Below are 27,322 nucleotides of genomic sequence, written 5' to 3' on the forward strand. Positions count from 1 at the left end.
TTGCTGCAGTAAATATGCTCCCCATTAAACCCACATCGTATTTTTGACCAGATGCAAACCTCCTTCCTGTAGATGGAAAAAGAAGAGTGTGGGATTCCAGAGGGCAATCCTGTGACACAGGAATGCTTGTGTTTGTTCTCCCACAGAGAGACAGAATGTGAGGGGCCCAAAATCACTACTTCAAATCTCACATATAGCTTCCAGAAGCCAGCTGCTTCCTTCTCTAGTCACAATAAAAGCCTTTAGGGAGAGCAGGTATTGGCTTACCTTGCATGTATGCCTCTATTTGCCGAATTAACTCATAGGACTTGGATCGGTCCAGAAGTGTACGAATAGCTGGAAGAGGGTCCAGGATAATGGTTTCTGGATGAGCATCAATATACTCCTGCAAAACAAAGACATAGGGGGGGAAAAAAAGAAAAGGCATTAGGTTGGCTAAAGAGTGTGGAAAAAATAACAAGATGGGGAAGACAATAGATAATGTTAAAAACCACAGTCTCCAGTTTCTCTTCAAGGGGGTGCAAATGGACATTGGCAATGCAGAAGGTCTGACAGGAAAGTCACCAACCAATCCAGACACTGACACTTGAAACAAACGTGACAGCTAACTGTTTTAGGATGGCAAACTTCTCCTGTGCACTCACCATCAGCAGTGAAACCTGCGCTGCAACCACATCAACTCAGAAGGGAGCCAGTGGCAAAGTGCCACAGTAACAGCTGGGAGCAGGGCTGAGAAAAGCAATTAGGAGAAGAAAGACGACACACTGCTATCTTGGGGTCAGCCTTGCATTGTATTACTGTACGCAAACATCACAACTGTCTGAAATAAGCTCAGAACTACATCTGGGTTCTTTAATGTTGTTGTTACTGCTGTCCTCTAGCTGGGCTGAAGACACTGTTAAGAGCTGGCCTATAGGGCTAGAATTTTTTTTGGCAGAGCTGAAGAGATTGCTGCTTAACTGTGTCTTCATTAAGTTTTGAGAGCACCTATCTTGTTACTTCTCTAAGTTCATACTCTCCTCTCCTGACTACAAGAACAAAGCAAAATTGATGTCCTCATGGATCTTCATCTCAGGATCTCAATTCCCCATTCCCTAAGGTCATGACTGCCCTACTCCATCTTGGCCATGAACACAGACACAGCTGCCAGGTATTGCCCTTGCAAACCCAAGAAAACTTCCTTACTGTTTCTCAGAACAGAAGCTGAGTTCCTTCATTATTGCCCCAACCTGGCCCCATAACGTCAATGGGAGAAACAAGCATCCATCTCACCCTCTCCAAAACCAGACAAACATTTCCAAAGTTAGAACCTGCCTTTGTTTTACCCAGCTTCCCAAAGCCATCTTTATGTTTCCACTCATTCCTTTAAATGCATTCATGCAAATATATGGTAAATGCTCCTGCAAGTAACAGACTCCCATGAAGTCCTACTTCCTTATGTTGGTTACTTCAGACAACAAAACATACTCCAAAAGGTACTTTGGAGTATGATGAGGTGGCCTCAGAGGTGGCCTCAGGAGATGCACTTTGCTAGATACTGAGCTGGAGAGAGAAGAATGGCATCACCTGTTCCCAGCAAGCTCCAGACACTGCCTGGGGACACAGACTTCCTCCCCCTACACCTCCCAGCGCTGTCAAACTGTTGCTTTCTGCTGACTCCATAGTTTGAACTGATGGCTTGCTAGAAGGGGATTATTCTTTTGAGACTAAGAGGATCCAACATTGGGATTTAACGAAACCACTGCACCATCCGCAGCACACAAGTAGCTTTCCTTCACAGGGCATGAGGCATCCTTCAGTGGCAATATGTATGTCTGACGTATTTAATAATCCCCACAGAACACAAAGAGTGAATTCCCCAAAGATACGCTTAACCTTGCTGGGAAAAGTAAGTGACAGAGCCTTTTGCACAGTCAGTCATGAAGACTGTCAGACCCAGCTGTTGTCCCACCCTTGCAGTGTGGCCTGGATAAAAAGCCTCTTTGGTTCACCGGAGCAGCAGCTGGATTCATTTCAAGTCATTAATACACAGGACATAAAGAGAACAGTTTTCAGGAGTCTCCTGCCATCCGTAGTTCCAGAGCACTCAAGCAGAGCAGTCAGCTTTCAACTACAGAAGAGATTTTATGTTTTTTTAAAGGGATAGAGTAACTTGTTACCTAATGCCTCTTAAACACCTATGTGTGCCTATGCATACATGCCCTTTTACACAGCAGCTAAAAGACACCTTGTAGAGGTAGGATGATCCAGTGATTAGGGCATTAGCTTAAACTTGCTGATCATGAAACTGTACTTGAGTATTTCAACATACCTAAAACATAACAAGACAGCTCTTTTAGCCCCTCTATGCCTCAGCTTAAAAAAGAGGGAGCTACCACAGTGTGCGCCTTCATGGGCACACCGAGAGGATGAGCACATTACAGATGGCCAATATGGTGGGGCGGCAGGTAAGTATACATGGTAACCAGTCTGAACAAGCCACAGCTCCAAAACTTGACCTCAGCAAAGATATGACAGCAAATATCAGCGTTTCTGATGCGTGTGCTAGCTCATCCTTCACATGGTGGTGACCAGCACTCCTCTTCCTTGAGTGGTCTCTGGTTCCACATGGAATTCAAGCTCCCCACACTTCCATCCTCACCCAGCCCCTGCTCTGTACATACTAATCCTTCCCCTCACACATACATTCGTCCTGCCTGTGGCCTCCATCCCCTTCACTCCCCTCCACAGAGAGAATGATTTTTTCCCTCTCCCAGCTCCTTGTGCACCTTCCCAAACCTTCTCGATGCTCATCTCCGCATTGAGGACTATCCTCACTTCCCTGTGTTAGGTGTGTTCCACTTGCTATTTTTGCTCATGGTACTCTAAGCATTTCCAGGGGGAGCCTTGATTTTTTTATGCTTTCTGTAAGGAACTTCACAGTGCTTTATTTATAATAGCTCTAAACCATATTAAAAGATCATCCAAGCAGTAAGCTTGACACAGCATAACAAAGTTTAACAGGAATGAAGGCATGATCCTGAGGCCATTCTACACCAGGCAATGCATCAACAGAAGTGAGCATCTTAGCTGACTTTCCAGTGACTGATTTCTCATCCTCTTGCCTTAAGGAGCCTCCAAAAAGCTCCGAAAGGCAAACGTGCAATAACTGATGAAGACGAAGGAGGTAGGGGCTGTTTTCCAGCAGCCATGTAGAGTCTGAAGGACTTCAACAAACTATTCTAATGTCGAGAACAGCATTGTGTGTAAGGCAACAGACCCTTCACACACACACAGAGAAGCCTGAACATGAAGTTTCTTTATAAAACAAGGAAATTTCTTGGCATTAAACCTATTTCAGCTACTATTCTCCAGCTCTCCTCCATTTACAGGCCTAAGTCCTCGGACAGCCTGAGGGCACAGGAATGGCAAAACTCAGAGACTGTCAGCAGGGCAGTGAAGACCTGCATCATCTGAGTAAAGGAAAGGACTGGGACCTGAAGTAAGTGTCTCCTAGAGTTAATCTGGGGATGGACTACAGATCTCTCAAAGGGCTACAGAACTCTCATTTTAACTGAATACAGAAACGGCTGCCCCTTTGAAGCAAAGGAGTCTGACAATGCAGAACAAGGTCAATGCATTTGTATAGTGCATCTCTATTTGAGCACAGTGAGTGGTTAACTGCTGGAGCTGTTTAGGGGACAGGAGCATCAAAATGCACTCAAGTCTTTGTAACACTGCATCTTTTTCTCAGGGTATCGTGTGTTGCTTGGATTTCCATCACAAAGCATTACCTCTGCATTCAAAACCAGAACCATCAAATTGCACCAGGATCCCCAGAGCAAATCACCCAGACTTCCCTTGGGCATGTATGCTGACAACACTTTCCCAGTCTGCCACACCTCACACCAGTACATCACCAGCACATGCAAAAGAAAGAGCTCCAATACCTATGCACAGAAAACTAGTTAAAATAAATAATTTAAAAATCCAACACCAATTCCCCACAACAGGAAATTACAATAAGAAAAATCAATTTTGTTAGCTTCACAGGAACAATTACAGTAGCTGATGTGAAACCTTTCATAAACTTTGATTCTTTACTAGGAACTGATGCATGCCCAGGCATCACGTTTTACTGAGTATATAACTGTGAAGATCACTTAAGAGATTGGAAAACTCTTGATGTAGCTTAAGTAGCATCACTCTTCCCATGGCACAAAATGGCTCCACTATTGGAGATACAGATCTGGATGAACGTGAAGGGCTTGTGTCTAAGAATTTTGATAGCAGATGAGCTATTACACATATGAACTTGAAGATGGAGCAGTTGCAGAAGGAAAAGAGAAACGCTGAAGCCAAGAGATAGCTTTCAGTACAGCACAACCTTTCAACTTTGAGTGTTCAAATCTTCTCTGATCATCCCAGCAAAACAACGCTGCAGTCTCCTTTCATGGATTTATCGAAGACTGGTATCCAACAGCAGACTCCAACAACACAGGCAACAATCAGAGGATATTCAGGCTTCCCAACAATATTTTGAAAGGGCTCTGTCCTTGGACTGCAGTTCAGCTTGACCCAGACAACATCTATGTTTTCCTCTTTCTAATCTTTGACATAATAAAAGCAAACAAAAAGAAACAAGGACTTTTAGCAGATCCTCCTTTGTTTGTATTCCAGGCTTGGTGTTCAGTCGTGCTCTGTACCAGCCCTGTTACTGGCAGAAGGCCAGCAATGAAACTTGAAATCAAAGAGAGACCAAGTATTTCACATTCTCTATTAAATACCTCTGGATGTAACCCAGAGATTTAAGAAAACACACCTTTTTTGAGAAGCCTATGTGTAGATGAGGACAGAGTTGATTGTCAATTTTACCCAAAAAGGTAGCTAATGTTTTTTTCAAATATATATATTTTAACAGAAAGTTGATACAGTATCTACTGCAAATATTAGGTCATTAATTGATAAGAGAAACTCGCTGACTCATTGACTTGATTTTATTACTAAGTAATAAAATTTCTATAATCTTTTGTTTAAACAAAAGTTCCGTATTAAAAAAAATGTTAGCAAAAAAACCAACAGCGTTTGGATTTGTGTTTTCCCCGTGTACAGAAACATGAAGATGACCACTTGTGACAACAGATCGACATTTTCCAAGGGGGAAGCAGAGGTAAAGACAGACACAGCTTGTCTAAAGAGTTTGCATCAGATTCAGACTTAAAATTTCCTTTTTGTTGTCTTGGGCTGCAATGGTCTCTTTTCACAGACACCCCCTTCCAAAAGGAAAGGTTGGATCTTGAACAAACACTCATCTCAGAATTGTTTGTCTCTAAATCTAAAAGAGATTCCTGCAGCAGTTGGGAGGGATGAGGGGGGTGGCAACAGGAAGTGGGGACAGATCTTCTCTGTTATGTTTCTATTCACGGTACACCTCAAAGTAACTTTCTGAGTACTTCCCTGTCCTGCCTTCAAAATTCCATCACTGCTTCATCTTGCAAATACCTACCCACAGAGAGCTATCCTACCAGTTAGGACTTGAATGACAAATTTTTAGTTAATTTTGCCTCCTTATGAGGCTCTTCCAACAAAGGTAAGACAGAATTATTTTTCAAATGGGAAAACCACAGGTATTTGCCTGTGAATTCAGGTGCAAATAGGCCATTTCAACTTTGTGTCTCACCCTGTCCCCCCATTAAGAAAAAAATTGCTAAGATTTTATAGTTTCCTTTGATTTTTCTCTTGCCTTTTCTCAGCAGAGGACATGAAAAGAAATTTGAAATGTGAAACTATTTTCAGAGTACAAAGATGAAAACCAGGAGCAGAATGGGCTAGTATCTTAAGGAAAAAAAAAAAAAAGCAGCATTAAAAATCCACTGGCATAACCTCCGTGAGTACACAATCCAAATCATCTCACAGCTGAGACTTCTGAAGAAAGCAATCAGTGCAGCACGAACAATGCTTCCAAGCAACCACAGTCCCCTAACTCCTTCCCTTCCAAAATATCTCCCTAATTTTCCTTCCTCCCAGTGCCAAACACTTCTAAGGAAGCTTCTGAATCAAGAGTAGAAGAGCCTTTCCTGGACCACTTCAGAGTGGGAGAGCCAACAGATGGAGGGCAGGTGGGGAATAAACACTTCAAATTTTCATCAACCTGATAGCAGAAGCCTAGGCATAAAACCTGCTTCCAACCTATCTTTTTAAGAAGGCTAATGCACAGAGAACCTGTTTAGAAAATGCTCTGAATGACAAATTAATAACCCTATTGATTTTCCATCACTTGAGCCATCATTTTGAATGGAACAGGCTAGTATGAATTTGCAACGAACGAAGCTACTCAAGCCCCTGCACAGCTATGACAGACAGAGAGTATTTTGCTCTAATCAGAGCATAAAAAAGATTCCCCAGTCACTGTCTTACACAAGCCAAAACATAACCACTTTTCAAAGTCATAAACTTTTCCTAGAAGGCAGGAACTGGGGTAGTTTCATTCTCTTCCTTACCAAGACAGGAACTGGAGCACCAGCAAGTGAAAGGGACCCTTTAGGACTATGCCTCTTCCCACCTGACTTCTCTCCATGTTCCTCCGGTCAAGAAGGAACCACCAAGGATTGTAGCAATTTTTTACTAGACAACAAATAAACTCTGTTCAATCAGTTCAGCTCAGTATTACAGTGGGTAGGAAGGGAGACTAATCATCATCTATACATATAATCATCATCCCCAAAATCAGGATCTGAGCGTCCTACGAAGCAAATGGAAAGATTTCTCTACTTTACACTTCATGCGCTACACTAGGTGCTGCATGCAGTCTTCATTTTGGCTTTGGATGAGATCACTAGGCACTCACCACTGATCTTCAATGGCTCTGATCTCCAGTCAGATCCACACTGACCTCCAGCACCTACCAATGCTCTCAAGAGAAAATGCAGTCCAGAACGCATCCAACTAGCATGAAGACCTCAGAAAGCTCAGCCCAAAGGTCTTCTGCAGCTAAAAAGCCCACTGGCAACAGGCAGCCTCTCTTTTCAGAGTCTCCTGTAATGATTATTTTTTACAAGGCAATTGAGAATAGTCGTTAAACAGCAAGATAAAAAAAGCAGGCTAAGAGGCTTCCTAGTCTATTAGCACTCTCCACCAGACTGTACAACACTTCATCACAGGCCCCAGAGCGCAGGCACACAGACTCATGTAAGTCTGAAGCCAGTTTCCACCTCAGCTCTTGCAGACGACATGGTCAAGGCTTCTACATACAGCTCTGAAAAAATGTTATTCTCACAAAGGTCATAAATAGCCTCCTCCTGGGGTCAAGGATCCCTTGCTCTTCTGCTTCCTGGAAGACTGCTTTATGGAGCCAACAGTAAGACTGGTGCCAGGTATCATCATGCTGTTACATTTATATTCAATAGCAGGAAAATTACCATCATGAATTTTGCACTGTTTGGTCTGGTTAACATCACCAGAACTTGGTCAATTTAATGAACAATAAGGGAACCACACTATTTCCACTTGTGTGCAGGTGCCAGAAATACCACAGTGATTACACAACATCACACGCACAGAAGCAGCTCTATTGCAAGGTGGTCACTTTACATTTTCTAAGTTGATCATTGATTTGAGTTTAAAGAGCAAAAAACCCAAAAATAACCCCAAACCAAACAAAAAAAACCCAACACCAACCACTGTACACACTTTATACAAATGAAATATTACAATTTATTTTTACTAGGGAATATAATTTTCTTCTTTTTAATAGTTTCCAATATCTTGAAAATAATACAGGACAGATGGAGGCAGGCAGCAATTTCCTGCCAGTTTCTGCCCTGTATACAAAATTAAATGAGAGTATACCATTTAAACACACTTTGGCATGTAATTCAACACTGACAGACCTCTTCTCTGCTCCGCTGCTTCCTGGGTACTGTGATGTTCATCCTGTTTTACTGCGATGAAATTTCCTGCATGCCAGCGATGTGGCACAAATCAGTCACATGTGCAGAACCAGAAGCCCAAGGCCTTGGTTTCCTGGGGAGAGGCTATCATTCAGAAGCCTGCTCACAGGGGTCTCTGCCCTCTATCTCATTCCCTAGAAAAAGATCCTCTCCCAGTTTGGAAGGCACTGGGAGACGATCTTTTTCTGACAAGTTTTGAAGACACTGAGAGACTGTAATTCCATACCCACAGCCAGAAGTAAGCATAGTGCAGTAATGGAAACCTACATTCTAGTTCAACTACATGGCTGTGGACAAGTCATCCACGGGGCTATGCTAAAGAACACTCCATCTGTAAAGAAAGAGCATCAGACATCAGTGTGACTACTGTAACTTGGTCTGTAAATCAGATGTCATCATAGCTACTATGAATTCATACCAGAGCTCCAAACAGAAACAAAGCCCAAGTCCTTATGACAGTCATTCTGAGTTGTCCTAAAGGGTTTCTCAGCTTAATTTCAAAAGGGAGTTAACACCATTTCCTTTAATGTACAGCTTGCAAAACATAAAATTAAGGAATGCAAAGGGGATGGTCTAGATCACATAATGAAACTGTGGAAAAGCACGTGACTAAACCCACATTCTAGGATCCCCTTCTAATTAGGCATCAGATTGCACTTCTTTGCAGGAAAATGGCATCCTCAAAAAGAATAGATATATTAGATAATATGGTGTTTACTGTACAACCAAGAACTAATGACAGGGACAGAAGAAAGAACATCAAGTTCTCCTCTAACATTCTTGGCTTTTTCATTATTTTCATTTGCGGTTAAACTTAATATTCCTAAAAATGAAAGCCTTGAAGGCACCAGCCAGCTGGATCCAAGCATTTCACAAGAAGAATTAAGCAAGTTTCTTAGCGTAGCCCTGCAACAGTCTTTCTAGAGTATGCCTGGCCAAAGCTCGCCACTGAGAACACAGCAACGCTAAACTGGAATTAGGCAGAGTGTTCAAAAAAGACTAAAACCACTACCAACAGGGACATGTAACAAAGATGAAAATGTAGAGGAGTCCTCAAGGCAGGAGCCGAATTCACCACCATCCTCTGCACAGAAGACACTGGTGTAACACAACACTCTGTATCCATGGGTGCTTTCACCCAAATTATTTCCTTCTTAGACAGTTCATGTTGTTAGTTGAACAAGCTCAACTGTATTTACCAATCAAGTCAGGAGACAGGGAACTATTTCTTCTCCATCTGAATTGCTCAGGAATTTATCCTCACTTCCACCTGTCTCTACTACTTGAACTCTGGAAAAATACGCATGGAGCATGCATTATAGTAGAGAGAGGTATTCTAATAATACACTTGCTTATTGATTAACGCAGCTAGCAACAATTAAAGGGTGCTGACTTAAATGCAGCATGTATGAACAATACCTTTGCTTTCTACAACAGTTGACACACAATCCAAATTTCCAATATTATAAAAATTAAAAAAATGTTTCAACTTCCCATCAGCCTACTGCAAATTAGCTTCACAAGAACTGAAGTATTATTTTTGCTCTAATACTGATATTTACAGGAAAATTATGAAGTCCATTGTTAAGAAATAGAAACCATTTTATGAAAGGGTGGTGGTAAGCTGAGGCACAGAAAGAAGTAAGCGTTCTACAGCAATAAAATAGCGGCAATGGTAAAAGACAAAAGACTGAATTTCAACTCTACTATCTAGTGTCTAGATTACAGCTATTTCTGTTTTACTCGACTGTAACCCAAACCTGCTCCAGCCCAACTTGTTTCCCCTTTTGTTCTCTGTTAATTCTTAAAAGGCGGCAGACAGGTCTGCAAAAGTATCTAATGTAACTGAATGCTCTTGTGCTATGCAGGTATTTAAATCAATTTATGACTATGCAAATCCTACAGAAAGAATCTGACAAGCTGTATCAAATACCTCTGTCACTACTCACCACGACTCCCTGGGACCAACAACTGCTCTCACCTCTCCACATTAGTTGGCATGTCACAAGAAGCATATCCCCAGTCCAAATCAATGACCCGAAAGCTCACCCATTACTGTACACGCTCTATGAGATTAAGGCCATGCTGCCAACAAAAAAAAGGCCGAAGAGACAGGGGAGGTGATGTTAACACAGGTGAACTTAGCAGTATGGGAGAGAAGAGCTGGGTCAGGAAGCACAGAGGGATTAAGATTTGTTTGCCCCAAATCTTACGGGAAGGTTTCTTATTGGTTTCCTTCAGAGGCCACTAAAAAGAAAGCTCTGTGATTTCCAAGATTAACAAAAATAGCAAGAGCTGCAGCACAGTCCTAAGAAACAACGCAGCACAGGGATGCTATTATGCAGCTTCCTTTGACAGGGGATCACCTTGAATATGGTGAAATTCTTGATTTATTATTTCTAATGGGACAGAGAGGAAAGGCAAGGCTGAATTGTTCAACTTGCACACAAGGCTATACTCAAATAGATAAAATAGGATTTTAGGGCAATATGAGTTTGGTTGTTCATCTTTTATTAAGGCTATGATTTAAAACTGTTTTCAACAAGTTGCTCCACAGTTGTAAGACAGGAGGAGTTAACCAGCCTGAGAGACGCTGGAATGTTTCAGTAAATTCACTGTAGGACACGGACAATCCCATCTTGCAAAACAGCAACTGTGGTGAAACAGAAGCACAACACGCCGCCTCCGAACTTTGCTCGAGGGCACAACCTGACAGGTGAGCCATGCAGGAATGACAAGGAGCACATACACTAATAGGTGGCAGCTGCCAACAGGAATATAACCGGAGGGGTCCCAGTGCCACACAGCACCGTACGCGGGATCTGAATACAACTATTTCTCAGCTGCTCTGAAATGAGGCAGCTCAAATGAGATTTGCCAGCACTAGTGAAGGTTATAATATTGTCCCAATAAGAATATCCCTGTAAATCAGGGGTCTGCAGCCTTTTCTGATCTGTGTACCTCTAGAAACTTCCACCTGGAGCGTGGACTGCTGTACAGAGGACGTGAGCCTCCTGGGAGTATACCTGGTTTTCTCATTAGTTTGGCTGATGCCTTCACAATAGTCAACAGCCTCCTTCCCACCTGCCCAGCTCCCCCCACATCCCAATCTCCTTGTGGTTGAGGGCTCAAGAGAGCAAACAGCCATTGAAATTTACACTTAAACTTCCAGCCTGAATTCAGTCTTATGGCCCAGCACGTTGCAGGAGAGCACTCCTCTAGCTGCAGTCAGCTCTTGAGGAGCGCAAAGACAGCCCTAAGCACACAGGTTGGACTTACCCCGTGGTGTGAAGAAACAGCACCAGGTGAGGAACTGGTGGAACTGAAGTTCTACTAGTACTAGAGAAAGCATAAAAAGCATGACCAAAAGGTCCAGGTCGTAAAATCGATGCCATCGTGTACGATAGTAGCAAACAGATTCAATAAGCCTGACAGGAATGTACAATTTCTTCAAGTTTTGCAAAGCTTTTGCCTACAGTCTCCTCTTCCTGCCCCCGCCACCATGTACACTTTGAAAAAAAGATGTGAAAATTTGAGAACTCTGCAGAAGGCAATTCGGTACTGAAACTGAATTATATCTTACTTGCTGAAAAATATCCAAGCTGTGCTATATAAAATACCTTGTTCCTGACAAAAGTGTAGAAAATGGAAACAATATCCCCACATACATTTCTTATTTTTTTATGCTGTATTAACTGTTACATAAAAACTAACTATTTATAATTTCTAAAAGTTTATATGAGTAATTTCACTTCAAACAGTCTGTGGTTAAAAATACACTGTATTTGATATTATCATTTGAAAGAAAATAAAACCTGTAAGATCAGTGATACGTTTTAACTTAATAGCTCTCTAGAATTTGAGAATTTTAGGAGAGACTTTGGGTGGTGGGAGCTGGGGTTTTAGTTTGTAGTTGCAGTTTTGGTTGCAGATTGGTTTAATTTTTTTCATAAGGGGATGTTCCTGTTGCTGTTTTTAGGCCGCTGCATCTCTATTCAGGTGGTATTATTGTTTTCCAAGTGCTAGCGAAAAAAAAAGATACAAAGAATAAGTCCCTGAACTAAAGAATAAATGGATATTTATCCATAATTATATATGGATAATATATCCATATATACTGCTTCTCTCTCATCGCTCTCAGAATCTATCCCACAAACTTGTTAGGTAAAAAAGTGTACTTTCACTGAGGTTTTCTAACTTAAATATCTTTAAAAACAAAGCTTCAATATTTAACCTATATAAAAATAACAGATTTGGTTATTTAAATTGTAACAAAGGTACACAGAACAACGTCAAGGTATATTATGATTACTTTAATAAATCTATCAGGGTAAGAAATTTAGTTTTAGCAGGTCATTTTACCTCTACGAGCCAAATAAGTCCTCAGACAAAGCTAAAGGTCTAACTGCAAAGTGCTCTACTCTGCTTCATACCAAACTTCACTTGCAGCCTTTGTACTTACTACTGTTTCCTCCAGACCTCACTTTGGCACTTGAGAAAGCATCAGCTTGTGATTTTAAGCTATTATCTACGATAAGTTGACTAGCTGGTGTTCTTATTTAAAATATTCCATATCCTTTGAAGAGTTCTTGCTCAGGAATAAAAGAAATGTGGTTTAGATATTAATTGTACTGCTACACACCAACTGTTGGTCTACAACTGCTTGCACAAGTTCCCTCCCAGCATGTTCTCCAGGTGACAAGGGAGGTGCCACCATACTACAGAGAGCTGAGCTCTTTGTGCCTCATAAAGCCTGGCCTTCAGGAATGCATGCAACAACGTAAGAATTGGGGATGACAAATCTCATGAGTCTTAATCAGCTGTGAGCAACTTAACGCATGTGCCCTTTTGCCTGTTTGGTCATCAGTTTTCCCCATCAATAGGATGGGTATATTGCGAAGGCAAACTAGTTAACATCTGAAACAGGGAAAGACTATGCAGAAAGCCCCTGAAGTCCATCTCTCCACATGCTTCTTTGGACATTTACAAGTTTCCAAGTAGATACCTGCACTACTTAGTGACGAACTGTCATCTACTATTCAGAGAACTGGTGCCAGAGGGTCAGGCCCACAAGTCAAACCTTTTCGTCTCCTCTGTGTAACATACAGGCAGGAGGAAGCAGAAAAGCTTTCCAACTAGAGAAAAGAGAATACTGACTTCATTAAGTAAAATATTTTCTGCATTACTAGTTGTAGAACATTAAGCAGAGCAAAAAACATCATTTCCCAAGAAACCAAAGTTGTCAAAATAGCAGAATTTGTCTGAGCCGTTTTTCCACCTGACATCAGCATATTCCATAAAATTCTGAAAGTATCTTTTTTAATTTTGCTTCTCTTTCTAAGAGAAGAAAAGAATATACCTTTGATCAAAGACATCCATCAGAAACAACACCTTTTAAAATGATAAAGGTGTTGCATTATCATTTTCATCGGCATTCAGACTACTGACAGGAATTCTTTGGGAAGACAGTTCTCTGTATCACTCTCCCCTGCATATTTCTGACCTTCAATGTAAACTTGAGAAAAAAAAAATTAATAGAACAGGATTCTCAGCACTAGAGGACAGAATCACTCACGGTAACCTTGATGTTACAGAAATTAGCATTCCAGGAACTGGGAAGACTAGACAGAGCCGGGCCAAATTAATTCAGTGCCTTCTGTCATGAAGAGATGCATGTGAAGGACTCTGCAAACACCTGTTCCTCTTCCTGAACAGCACTAATGCTCTTGGAATGACATCAGGACAATATTTTTTGGGAAACCAGTTCTTAATAACCTTACCAATACAACATAAAACCTATCGAAAAGTGCAAGTCGATTTTAGACTGACAGAACTATTTTTGCTGGACTATCAGTAGCAGGTCAGCAGTGTGCCAGGGAGCTCTTCTTCATTAAACCCTACCAACTGCACAGGAAACAGATTGAATTTGCTGCACCAAGATCATCCTCCTGCTTGAAATGCAAAAGGACTATGAAAGAACCACTCACCTGGAACCTCTGAACCAACTCCAGTGACTGGCTGTCATTCTGGTCTGCTTCAAGGATGACATCTGTCAGTTTATGTATGATCACATCCAAAGGGCCCTGATCTTCAATGGGTTTGGTGAGGTCAAGCTGAAGAAACCAGAGAGAAACCTTTTATTAATATATGGAAGATCTGAGGTTCTTGTTCCTGCCACCATCTAAGGTGTTGCTGCCACACAGAAGGCATTTACTTTACACGCTGCCTTTATTTTGGTATGTTACCCAAATCCCGGAGAATTTATATTTCACTGAATGTCAGAAAACTTTACTCAGACATTTATTTCTCAGCAGTGTAGATCTAATCCCATGAAAAAGCACTGAAGTCAGTAGCAAGCACCCTTCATCCAAACACCTTCCTGTGCTTCTCTGAGCCAACATTTCCCTCTTCCGCTCTCTTTCCTGGAGCTTACACATACATGCAAAAGTAAGGAGTCAACAGAGATTATCATCACTAATAAAAGGAACGCCTGCTGTGCCCTTCGCCCTTTAGGATTGCACAAAACAGCACCCAGGACAGTAATACAGGTAACACAAAACTAAGTGACTCAGGATCTTCGCAAATTCATCTGCTGCAGGGACCGCTATTTAGCTGGCAAGGAGGAGGGCAGCTCCCAGAGCACTCCCAGTGCTTTGGCAGTTGGCTGGACTGGGGACAAAGATTTGGGGTGGGGGGTGTAGAAATTCTGCTTCACACAGCATGGGAAGGCATGTGGCAATGTGTCACAGGGCCTGGTCCCCAGTACCAAGACAGGGTTCAAGAAGCAGAGGAACGACCTGTACCGGAAAAGGACTGAGTTACAGATCTCTTGAGGAAATCTTAATACAAAGAAGGCTACTGGACCTGATGGAATGTATGCAAGCGTACTAAGAGACCAGGGTACTAAGAGAACAGGCCAATGTCACTGTGAGGGCTTAGATTTATCAGGACATAAATCAAAACTGTGGAGATTCCAACTAAATCTGGAAAAAAATTCCACCGTGAGGACAGTCTGGTTGTAGCACAGAGTCCCACAGAGGCTGCAGGATCTCCATCCTTCAAGGTTTTCAAGACCTGGCTGGACAAAGCCCCAACCAACTTAGTCTAAATTTAATGCTGAATCTGCTTTGATCAAGGTGATGTATTACAGACCCCCAAGGTTCCTACCAAATTTAATGATCCCATGAAGCTACTTACCAGATTTGAACATTTGTACAATGTACAATGTATGAGAACTGGCTCATGTTCTAGCCAACATATGGGCTGTCCATGGCACAAAACCTGCCACATTATCAAACACTGCTCTTCAACCAATTGTGAGATCTACTGCATCAGAGCAACTTAACCTTGTGCACCGCAAACCGGGAACATCTTTGAAATGAAAGACAGACGTGTGCTCACTAAAGTAAAGCTAGCACCTGATTTTACAGTTCCATGCATGCGCCTTTCCATTGCTGCTATCCCTTTTATACAACTCCGGCAGAGAAGCGGGTGGGGGGCACAGGAGGGAGGGGAGGGCTGGCCAAAGAGGCTACTGATGCTCTGCTTTGATAGAAGCCTGGTCTTCACTGCCTCATTAGCTTGAGTTTTGTTCTAATAAAATTACCCACCCTAAAAAAATACCCTGCTTTGAATTAAGGAGTGCCTTAAGGAAGGTAACGCTAAAACAGGATGGCTGGAGCTCAAGCACCAATAAAACTAAAACAGCAGAGATCTAGCAGCCTTGTAATATTTTTCTAGTTGTTAATCTAACTGATCCATGTAGCTGAATTGCTTTTCTTGTGTAGGCACTCTTTTCTGGGCTAGGCTTACTTGAGTAGAATAACTGAAGTTACCTACAGCAACAAAAGCAAACAAAGACAGCCAGTTCTTCCCAACAGAGATCACCTTTGCTTGCCCATCACTATCTGCACCTGCCAACAGTTACAGCTTGAGGCTCTAGTACTATCTTTGAAGTACTTACATAGATTCTAATGTAACTGGAAGACATACTGTGCATCTATCTTCCGAGGGGACTAACAGAGGCTCTGTTCGCAGCTGGGCAGCAGACTCCCTGCATGTGAACATTATGCAATAGTAAAGACAAATACGACAGACCCGCTGTGGATGCTCAGTGATGGGTAAGCTGTGGCTGGCTAAGGCTGTCCACAGAAGGTCTGCCTGTCCTGGCACTCACATTTTTACTCCCACAAGTAGTGCGGCACAAAGGCTAAGGGCAAGCATAAGCACCGGCAAAATTAAGGCAAAACGAAGTGAACTGCAGCTTGGCTAAGGACATGGAAGGAGATGATCTACTTCTGCAACCAAATTCCAGAAAAATCAGTTAATATCCTTAAAAGAAATCTCAGATGACCACACTGCTTTTCCTGAGGTTTTTTTCATCTGCCTATCACATCTGGAAGGAAGCAGCAAAACAAAGGGTCCATTTAACTGGGTCAGAAAGTTCCCAGTTGCCAAGGTACAAAAATGCGAATTAATCCCTATTTTCAGGACTTCCAGTTTGAAAAACACTGAGAAGCAAGTAAGTATTTGATTGGTTACCCCTCTACATTCTTCCTGCAGTTGCAGCTCAATCTGCACAGAAACATTCAGAAAATAAGAAAACAGTCCTCCCTTTCAGCCTTGACCCAAGAATAGAAGCAAGCCTCCAAGGCATAGCCAGGCATTTTCAGCACAGTGTTGTCCAGAAGCATAAGACATCTGGGCAACATAACTTCGTCACGAACAGCTGTGCCAGCTAAAAGCAACTGGCATATTTTGAAAACGAAACCTTTGCACATTGGGAAGTGTTAAAAAAGGCACCCCAGCACAGCCCTCTGCTTCCCCTTCACCAGGAAAGCAATGCTAGAAATGACAGCATGCTATGGCAGCTCCTCCGGTAGGAAGTTCAGTGACCACTTCAATTGGCTCAACAAGGACAGCAGGTACATTTCAACCACAAAAACCTTCAAAATTTGATCCAGTGTTTTGTGGATTGGAGGATCAAACCGTTTGCAAGAATAAGTTCTCTGTGTTCTGGGCCATGCTGCAGAAAGCAAATATCCCTGGGCTGTGCAGAATTTGGAAGACAGCCACCTTCCTTTTATATATCAAGAAGAAAAAAAAAAGTAAAAATAAATGAAAGAGAAGGGGAAAAAAAAAAAAAGGTTTGGGGGGGGGGGGGGGGGGAAAGAAGCTTTTTCAGGTGGAGCATCAGACCCAAGCACAAGTCAGTGAAAGAAGAGTGCAAAATTTCTGATGGCCCTCTGCTGAGACAAACACTGATTCATTGTTTGTCATCAGCTGGAATTTGAGCCCTCCTACTTCCCTTCTCTTTCAGCATCTCTCTCTCCAAACGATCTTTGCATTTGACATGATCACCCAAAGGTTTGTTTTTGCACAGAACTAACACCATAGCAACAGAAGTGAGAGAAAAGATTTATCAGCACCAGCCTGAAAAAACAGAGAGATATGACTATGGTGCCTTTTCTTCTGCGAAGTCAGCTACAGCCTACTCCTCTTGTCTTTTTTTGATTAAAAACAACAACAAAAAAAAAGGAAACCAGGTATTGGTTTCATGGCATTATCACTTACCATCAAAACCCATCAGAAATCACACGGAAAATGCCAGACATGAGGCATATGCCTTTCCAGGTCTTACAAACCCATATATGGAAGAAAATAACCTCTAGATAAATGCTGTTATCATAGCTGGCTGTAGCTGCGCTGCTCACCTTCTAACAGACTGGCTGGGAATTAAAAAACGCCCCAAGCTTAGAAACCTCACAGTCCACTCTATAGCCTTCCCAGAGCATCCACTGGAGAGCAAGCTACAGGCATGTAGAGCTCCATCTCTGCCCTCCTCTGCCCTTCCTCTGTTCTCCAGAAACACGCAGCCAGCACATTATCCAAATCATTACCCAGGAGGGCAAAGAGAGTTTATTTCCATTAAGCATAATTTGTTTAAAGTTTTGGGGTTGTTTTTCTCCAGAATGCTGGCAATCCATCCATATTGCAGGGACAGGGTGAGCGCCTGGCAGAGTGCCACGGCCTTCCACTGGTCCCAACTGTAATCCCACACGCATGCATCTCTGGAAGCCGCATTTAAAAATAAAACTATGTCCAAGTGAAAAAAAATCTGGATTCGTTCACTCAGGAAAAAAACAAACAAGTGCAAATGTTGGATTTAGCAAAAAAAAATATCATTTATCTATGTGATTAAAAATAGGTTTGTATTTTTTGTTTTATTCAGTGTTTCCAATCCACGCTATAATCAACTGTATTTCAGAATCTGGCTGAGCAGGATTTGTGTTTTTTTAAAAGCTCTTCTTCAGAAATAGTTTTTGGATTACCATCCACATGAAATGAAGTCTTAATACCAACCTGTTCTGTTCTCCGAACTGAAGACAGATCTGCCCGCTGCTATATCCCTGAGGAATTTACAACTCATCTCCATTCTATTCATTCTCACTTTTTTCTCTTAAAATATTTTCATTTTAAAAAAAACCCAACAAACTCATAAATCTATTGTTTAAGCATTTTGCTTCCAGTCACCAGTCAGCTAACAAACTCCACTCACCAGGATGCTGCACTAAGTTCTTGCTTTGTTTCAGTTTTTATTTGATGCACTGCTTCAGAGCAACAGGAGTGCGCTTCCCTCCAGAGCAGTCTGTCTTGCTGCAGGTGGAAAAAGCTCAGGAAACTTTCCCCCAAAAGAGGTGAATGAAAATAAGGAGAAAATCATCACAGACGGTTAGGCAGATACCGCCAAATCATCAGGTGTTATCCTGAGTGCTGGAAAGCTTGAAAAAGTGACAAAAGGGAAAGAATCTGTCCAATTTTCCGGTAGGGAAATGTCAGTGCTCTGCTACACATTTTCACAAGTCACAGTTCAAAAGTCCCTTTGTGGTAATTTAACCATTTTCCTCCCTTTGAACCAGACATACAGCACCAGCCTGACCTGACCTCTCTGCTCCCTGACTCCTGAGGCTGTATATAGAATTTTCTACACAAATCTGTTGTATCCTGTTATTCAGATACTCCGTTAAGGCTGCACTGACCCCAAAACATGTGGGGTTTATTTCAATCTTAATTCAGCTTCTTAAACTCCACTGCACGTAGACCTTCAGGTTTTTAGTCATCATCTTCCTCTCCTGGGGCTATTTTCTACCCTGTGTTTTCATCACATGCATTTTTATCAAAAGGCTTGTAAAACAAAGCTTTTTAAATTCTCCCCTTCTTCCCCCAGCCCCAGTGTTTACCTTTGCTGGGCACGAATCCTGAGCAAGTCATAATGGAAAAGAGTCACGATCTTTGGGCTGGAAAGCCAAGACTTCAAGAAGGTGAACCCTGACAGCTGATGTATTGGTGGATGTTGTTCTCTCCCCAAAAAACTCAGGGATGAAAGCCTCTAAAAATATCTTAGGCGCTCTGGAGAGGGAAGGGAAGGAGCAAAAATCAATACTGCCAAGTTCACTGTTTTGCCTTATGGTAAAAAAAGTAAACAAAACCACAGAGGATAGTCTAATTACAAAGATGCTTCTATTTGAAAGGAAGTGGGGAAATTCCCTGAAAAGAAATCAGGGAAACAGTTGTGTACGTCCATCCACACACGTGAGATCTACTTACATGGAGCAACAGCAACGGAAGAGAATGGCGCAGAAGCCTGCCTGCTCTTCTGACAAACCAAAGGAAATCCACAGGACCAAACAAGACCAGCACGTCCTCCTTTCCCAAATTAAATCCAGCAGTTGCCGTCCAGTCCTGTCCCTCCACCGGGACTACACTCCCACAAAGTCCACTGTCAGGTCTGTGCAAGTACAAAACTGACACGAGTGACACCCTGCCAAAGCCTACGAGGTGACAGAATACACGTTGGTATATGTTTCCTCATGAGGAAAGACATTATGTTAACTGGTAGATGAAAACCAGGTATTTTCACTGATACACAGGCTCTCCACAGCTCCCAAAATATTCACACATTCAAACTAAACAAACATTTACATATTTAAGACAGTTCCTCCTCATCTCTCTGGTCAAGCAAGAAAGTGATCTGGGCTCTCGTCATGCACAGCTAGTGCAAGGATTCACCACTTGCGGCCAAAGGATATTGAGGGAGAACATAAACCCCTCTGTGCGATGGAAACACCAGTTCTGTCCCACTGCAAAGGGCAAACATGGACCCGACCATCAAGAGCTGTAAAGAAAGAGCAAAAAGCTCACCAAGAGGCCCTGTTTTCTCTCTCCACATTCCCCCTTGCCCAGCAATCCTTCTCTGGTGCCAAATTAACTTGCATGTCCTGTTGCAGCGGTGGCCATCTGAGAAAGGAAATCCGCTGCGGTGAGGAGACTTCCCCCCTCGGCTCTCCCCTCACGCTGACAAGAGGAGAGAACATCACAGCACCAGTAACAGCCGCCACGCTGGAGGGGAACTCCTTCCCAAGCAGGAAGGAAATGTAGTTTGAAAATACCCCACCTTTTCACTAGTCTTCTCGGAATTGAGGAAATTAAAGACCTACCAAAGAGCTCACCTTTTCTATCACCGCAGGATGCTAAGTCTATGGGTCACCTTTTGTTGCTCTGCCCGGCTTAGTTTAAGAGAACCACCAAAGGAGAAGGAAAGCATGTTCCACACTGGGACATGTTGCTCAGAATCTCAAGTGCCAGTGACATCCCAAGCAACAAGATATGCCTAAAGGTGAGGAGCAGCACAGCATAAGCTATGAAGCCCTGCTGGGTTCCCATTTTCTCACATACCGAAACTTTAACACCAGAGGAGAAGATTCTGGGTTTAACAGATGGTTTCTTTGCATTTTCTTGCGCTAGTGCCAGAGTGGATCACTTTGCATTCTGCTTGGCACAAGCTGTCAGAGAGGACGTGCAAGCACTTTGCACATTTTCAGGAGTCACACACTGGAAGCTAGGTACGATCTCTGAAACTTCTGAGAAGTTCTCACTTCTAGCTGTATTCCAGATAAAATTAGGTAAAAGGAATCTCATTGCTTCTTTTACAGTACATGTACTAACATACATGGACACCATTTATGGATCACTTCCCCAACTACTACCTAAACTGAAGGGCCTTTGCACATTCAAGGCTCGTCCTGCAGTTGCGCAATCCCCCGGGACCCCGGGGAGCGTCGCCTCCCCACAGCTTCCTCTGCACCCTCCCACAGCAGCAAACAGCGAGCCAGCGCTGCTGTCGCCTGTGTGACAGGGACAGACTGTGGCTCGCAACTCCTACTCGGTGTGCAGAACAACGCTGGGACAAGTCACCGCATCTCAGTCACTCAAACCTCTCCCACTGCCCCTCTCTCCTCCCTCCTTGCTCCTCTGGCCCTGGCATATGAACCTCCACCGAGCATCACCCTCCTCTTGGCGCTAAGTTTTGCCCCTTCACTTCTTTAAAAGGAAAACAAGCAACCCCACGTTTCGTCTATGGCTAAAGCTCTTCACAGCAATGACTTTCTTTTCAGTAGAGATTTTTTTACCCAAGAGAACTTTGTTACCAGATTGTTTTTGACTTAATGCAAAAAAACCCAAAACAAAACAGAAAAAACCCAAACCAAAACGATTTCTAGAAATTAAACTGCAACTCGGCTTGGCTTATCTCCTTCTCTCCTGTACAATACTTTGGCAGTTGCAGAAAGTTCTTTCCAGAACTTGCAAAGATGTGGGACTGGCTGTTTCTGAGCACTATGTTAACCCAAGAGCTCACGTCCCATTAGGGCTGGACTGCTGCGAGCAGGTTTCGGTAGGCAAGTGGTTAAGGAGTTCAGCCTTGTTCAGGGACAAACTCCCTGAACAATCACTGATTTTCAGCACTGCAGGAGGAATAATCGATGTTACTGGAATCCAAAAACGTCTCTTGCCAAGGGTGTCTCCTGAGGTCATCAACGCTCCTGTGGATTAGGGGGCAGCAGAACAAATCCAGAGATTAACAGAGGAGAAAAGTGTAACAGAAAACGTGTGACACAGGAGGATTAGCGCTCCAAAGAAGGAAAGCAAGTTACAAAAAAGCAAGATCATAAGGAGAATTCGCAGTCGGCATAACCTGCTCTGAGACTGCCTTGCTTTACTTTCTGTAACTGTCAAAAAGACAGTGTTCACATACACCAGATTAAAAGGACATATAGGCAATCCTAGTATTGGAAGGTATGGGAAAATTACAAAGTGGTTCAGAAAATTTCTGTCTCACTTCTTGAACTTAAGGTTCAACATCTGCTTTGGAATGGGCAGATTGGATCCAGAGAGACTAGAAAGACTTTACAAGGAAGATTTTTAATGTCTCTTTGAGCGAACTGGGCCAACTCTAGCCCAGCTATTGAACTGCCAGATCAATCAATCCTTTAGGAGAGCAGGCATTAAAGGAGGAGTGGAATAGAGAAGCCATCCATGGAGAACGCTCCAACTCATCCAGAATACAGAAATACTGTAGCACTGCAGCCAGTACAGCCCGGGAAAGCAAAGCGGGGAGGGACGAGTGGGGTGCACTTCACTTCTTGGAAGCTTTCAATGCTTAATTATAATATCATATGAACACTCAAAATATCAAGATCTGATAGTACTGCAAATACCTTTTTTTTTTTTTTTTAAATAATTACTGGATTAGGATAAAGTTAAGGTGAAGAAAACACGTTCTTCTGAAAGTTTCTCTTGGAGCCATGTAAACATGCACTGCACAACGTCCTTCCCTTTGGCCACGGGATTAAATAAAATGATATGTAACAAACACTCCCCAGAAAGCCCGGCTACCGCCCTTTATCCTAAGGGCCGAGGAAGCTCAGCTCTGGACTTGCCCCACATGGCTCAGGCTCAGCTTAAGGACAATTCTTCAGCAGAACCTGTCAAACACCAAGAGCAGTCGGTGCTGCAATTCCCAGGAGATCGCCAGTGTCTCCGCTGTAATTCTGCCTTCAAAGCCTCCAGCTGGTGAGCAGAGAGGCACAGCCAGGCCACCAGCACCCTCTGGACTTCTGTTAGCTGGATTTCTGGGTGCATTTCTCTTTCTCAAGAGGCTCTGGATGACGCCAAGGTGTGAGCAAATACAGGTAGCACCCAAAGTACATTTAATCCACTCTGCTCATCACTTCGCTGAATTTATGTTGTCTTTATTGTGTACTAGGAAGCTTAAATACATGTGAAGAAAGCAACAGCTGTCGGGGTAGAAAGTTTTTATGCTCTTTATTTGCCCCCTGCCTACACTAATTAGGATTCCTTCTGAAAAAATGAAACTGAATTGAAACATACTTCTTTTAACAAAAGATCCTCCTTCATCCAAACATATTCTTATTGCATTTCTCATGGACACTGGGTAGCTAGTAATGTTTGTGCAACTGTGAAGGACAGAGGAGGAGGAGGGAGAAATACACTGGAATACAACAAGGAAGAAACCTAAAAGCTTTAGAAGACTTCATCAGCCTAAGAGGGAAATAAAATTGGGTAAGGCTGCTTTTAAACAAAGAGAAGGCCATGCTCAGGCTGATCTGTATCATATCCCTATGCTGCACGACCAGAAATCAGAAGAGAGACCGTGAAGAGATAGCAGAGATTGTGGCATTCCCTTCCATCCTGTTCCAGCAAGTATTATTTATGGGAGAATGAAGTTGCCTTTCAACTACAAAGCATTACTTCAGCTTGAAACCACTGCTCCCAGTAAGACAAAATAATGAAACTGTTCCTTCCAAAGATGAATTGAAAGGCGTTTGAAATGCTCTGAAATGAACACGGCCACAAAGATAAAAATAGTTAACCCATGATTTCTCGAACTGAGGAAGAAGGGTGTGGGTGGAGATGACAGTCATCACGGACCACCTTCGCAGGTGCTGCACTGCTAGAAGGTGTTGGAAGGAGCAGAAAGCGAAGCCAGGAGAAGGTGACTGGGACACAGGCAAGGCTCTAACATGAGGAAGAGGAGCCTGGTGGGTCTGGCTCATTGCTTTGGCAAAACCCCTGGCACAGAGAAGGTGATTGCAATAGTTAATGGCCAACACTTTGTTTCTCAGCAACTGCAAGGCATCTTTGCTTTTTATTTTCTATCCTGTCTGACAAAGTCCTCTCATATGCTCCACGGCCCAACCATGCAGACGCCTTTTCCCACCCAGGTGAACTGTCTACAACGCAGCACCTGCCTAGCACATATGGAGAGCCACCACCACAGGCAGAACATTTTAGGTAAATTCCCTTTAAATGAGAGTAACAAAAAGTCTTGTTTTTGCTGTGCTGAGGAGATCTGACAATCCCACGGTATCGTTTGGACAAAGCCAGATATTAATGAGAATGAAAACAAGAGAAACTGCATCATTAGGGCAGATCAGCTTCTTTAACTCAGGAGAACAAACACTAGGACTGAGGTTATGGACCAGCTATTCCGAAGCAGGAAAATGAAGAAAAAACTGAGTAACACAAAGAATACTACATCAAGCCAGGTTAGTTTAAATTATAGGATGAAATGGTGTACAGCTCAAACATATTTTTATGACCTCAGGATGACAAATTGATAAATTAAAGGAAGTAATAAGTAAAGACTGCTGAGCTGTAAAAAGCTCAAGGATTTGAACATAAAGGATGTTTGGCATTCCTTGTAGGCATGCCAAATAGTGAAATGTATTTCAGGAACACAAGAAAAACAAGAAAAATTGTGATCTCTGTGCAGCAAGTGAAGGTTTAATATTAAAGAAAATATAAGAACGGCCCCAAACTTTACACAGGTATTTGGCTTCAGTTTTCACCAAGGATAAAGATGCTGACCGTGGGAGCAAGGAAAGGTGGTAAAGATGAGTACAGATATATCAACAGGTACCAGCAGTCAAAGCCAGAAATCACGGAGTGAGATTCACTCCATCTCATTTTAAGGAGTCAATAAGTACACTGTAATTTCAGGCTTCTCCTTGCAGTCAGAGAGAAATGAATAAATATATATCTTGATGTTTTTAATGTAATCTAGCCTACTTTACATTAATATTCTAGGACATGAGGAATTGCACCTGAAATATGCCTGATCAGAGGAAGCCCAGTGAAGTGGCACAGGTGTCAGATGACTCCGAAGAATTTCACGTTTTGAGGTGAGGGGAAGCTGCCTCTCTCCCATAATTGGATACTTAAAAAAAAAAAAACAAAACCTAAACAAAACCCCTCTAGGAAACAAAATGCAATTAACCAAAACATGGCACAGGAAACCACAAGATGGTGATATGAGGGTTCTGAATAACTGTATCCATTATGAAGTGCTTCCTCAGGATAAAAAAAAAAAAAAAAAAAGCAACTATATTAGGAAAAGAGTAAGAGGGGGAAAACGCAGCTATTGATTGTTCATCTGACATAGTATTATGCAAGCATTTCAGTACATTTAAAGATACTGAAAAATAATCAGATCTCCAGAGGTAAATAAAAAAATGTACTAAAACATGACATGAGTCTACAAAAGATGGATTGAACCCATACGGCTAACTGGCTGTATGACCACTGATTCTCTATACAAAGAAAACGCAGCAAAGCTATTTTCTCAGACTTCAGTAAAGCATGTCGTCAGGCAAACTGGAGAAAGACAAGGACCAGCAGAACAACAGGAAGGTGAATGAAGCGCTAAATAAAACAGAAGATGACAATGGCTTGCATGCTGAAAGCAGCAGTGGCAAACCAGAGAGGGTGCACTACTGGCATTGCTCATTGACAATTGCAACTAGTCTTCTAACTATTTTATTTAATATCTTCATTAGTGGTCTTAGCACAGTAAGTAGATTACTGATAGACCTTAAAAATTACACAGAAGTGTAACAGACACCACCACCCAGACAGAAGTATCATGCAGATGGGACATTCAGAAATAGGACAACATGACTAAACAAAAAATAAACTTCTACATGTAGCTGGACTCACGATGCAAAAAAGTCTGCCCTATGCCCAGAGAAGGATGCTAGTATGGTAGCTGAAGTACGACTGTGACAAAGATAAACTCAGTTTCACCGTGATCAGGGTATTTTGAGTGAGGTTTGTAAGAGTCAAGCTAGTACAGAAGGCACTACTGAGGCCCTCCATGGAACAGCTCCACCCAGTTTAGGTCATCTGTATCTAGAAATACAAACTCAACATGAAAATAAATGCTTAAGAATTCAACCAAACTTTCTAAGCTCTAGTCTCAAGAGCTGAGAAAATCCCTTCCACACTTACATCCCATGGTCATGGGTCCTTAAAAACTAATAAAAGGAACGCTTGGGCTAATATAGATTCTTGGAGTGTTAACCGCTTTCTGGCAAGAAAATGCTTACTGTAATCAGAAATACTGCTGCTGCACTTGAGTACTGCTTTACTTTATACTATATTGGCTTCAAGCTGCAGCAGGGTAGGTTTAGACTGGACATAAGGAAAAAATCCTTCACAGAAAGAGTGGTCAGACACTGGAATAGGCTGCCCAGGGAGGTGGTGGAGTCACCAGCCCTGGATGTGTTTAAGAGTCATTTAGATGTGGTGTTAAGGGATGTGGTGTAGGGGAGAACTTTGTAGAGTGGGGTTGATGGTTGGACTCGATGATCCCAAGGGTCTTTTCCAACCTAAATGATTCTATGATTCTATAAATGTGCATTCCACGGTGCACAGTACGAAGACAAATCTGCTACCCAGGAACATGTATGGTCCAGGAGTTCCCTAAATACTCTTTTAGGAACAAAAGAACCAGGAGGTGCAGTAATAGCGCTCAAGTAGAAAAAAATCCAGGTTTCAAATTATTCAAACTCACATTTCACTTCCATCATGAACAGAGCACTAAGTGAGCAGCACACAGGCAAGATTAAGAAAAGACCATGAGAAACATCACTTAAGCAGAAGCAGGCAAAGAAGCACTTTGTCATCGAGTTGCAAATGAAGTCTGGCACACACTCTAATTCTGGGCTCTTTCCTCACCCACCTTGACTGATAAGTCTTCCTCACCAGATGGAGGAGGAAGCTGCAGCTCCTCCCTTGGCAAGGCACCCGGGCCTCACTGGACTTCTGCAAGGATCCTGCAGATACCTTGTCTCACTAAAATGGTTGAGCTGACTTAAAGGAATATCAGTGACACTAGAGTAGGTCAGAACTTCATTTTAATTGGTTAATAATAGTTTCAGGTGCTATCTCCCAAGCCTACTACCTGACTGTTGGGGCTTTAAAATTACATTACTTGCTCCCCATTATTCATTTTCTTTTCCCTTTCACTGTTTGAAAGGTTCAAGTGAACAGGAAAATGACTTCCTATTCAGGCAAGACAGTGAATACAACGGTAATTAAATGAGCTAGAAAAAGAACAGCTAAAATTGTAGTTCTTATTCCTCACTCAACTCTGTTTACAGGAATCTCAAGTGTTCCTGTCACAGCAACAGGTAAAACACTCTCAAAATGGAGCCTATAAATTGTTGGTATGCCTTTCACAGATATTAAATCCC

General features: G+C 42.4%; 1 protein-coding gene across 4 annotated transcripts in view; it reads right to left on the reverse strand.

The window, feature by feature from the left end:
• The window catches only part of ITPK1 (inositol-tetrakisphosphate 1-kinase), a 174,918-nt gene that overhangs the window by 69,607 nt on the left and 77,989 nt on the right, over positions 1–27,322 (reverse strand). For all 4 annotated transcript variants that reach the window (XM_054199348.1, XM_054199347.1, XM_054199346.1 and 1 more), the window contains 2 exons: positions 13,916–14,041; positions 268–385 (listed from right to left, as the gene is read on the reverse strand). In XM_054199348.1, the coding sequence (XP_054055323.1) occupies positions 268–385; positions 13,916–14,041 (244 nt within the window). The remainder of the gene's footprint in view (positions 1–267; positions 386–13,915; positions 14,042–27,322) is intronic.

Source organism: Rissa tridactyla, chromosome 4 (genome assembly GCF_028500815.1).
Source record: "Rissa tridactyla isolate bRisTri1 chromosome 4, bRisTri1.patW.cur.20221130, whole genome shotgun sequence".
Taxonomy (NCBI): Eukaryota; Metazoa; Chordata; class Aves; order Charadriiformes; family Laridae; genus Rissa; species Rissa tridactyla.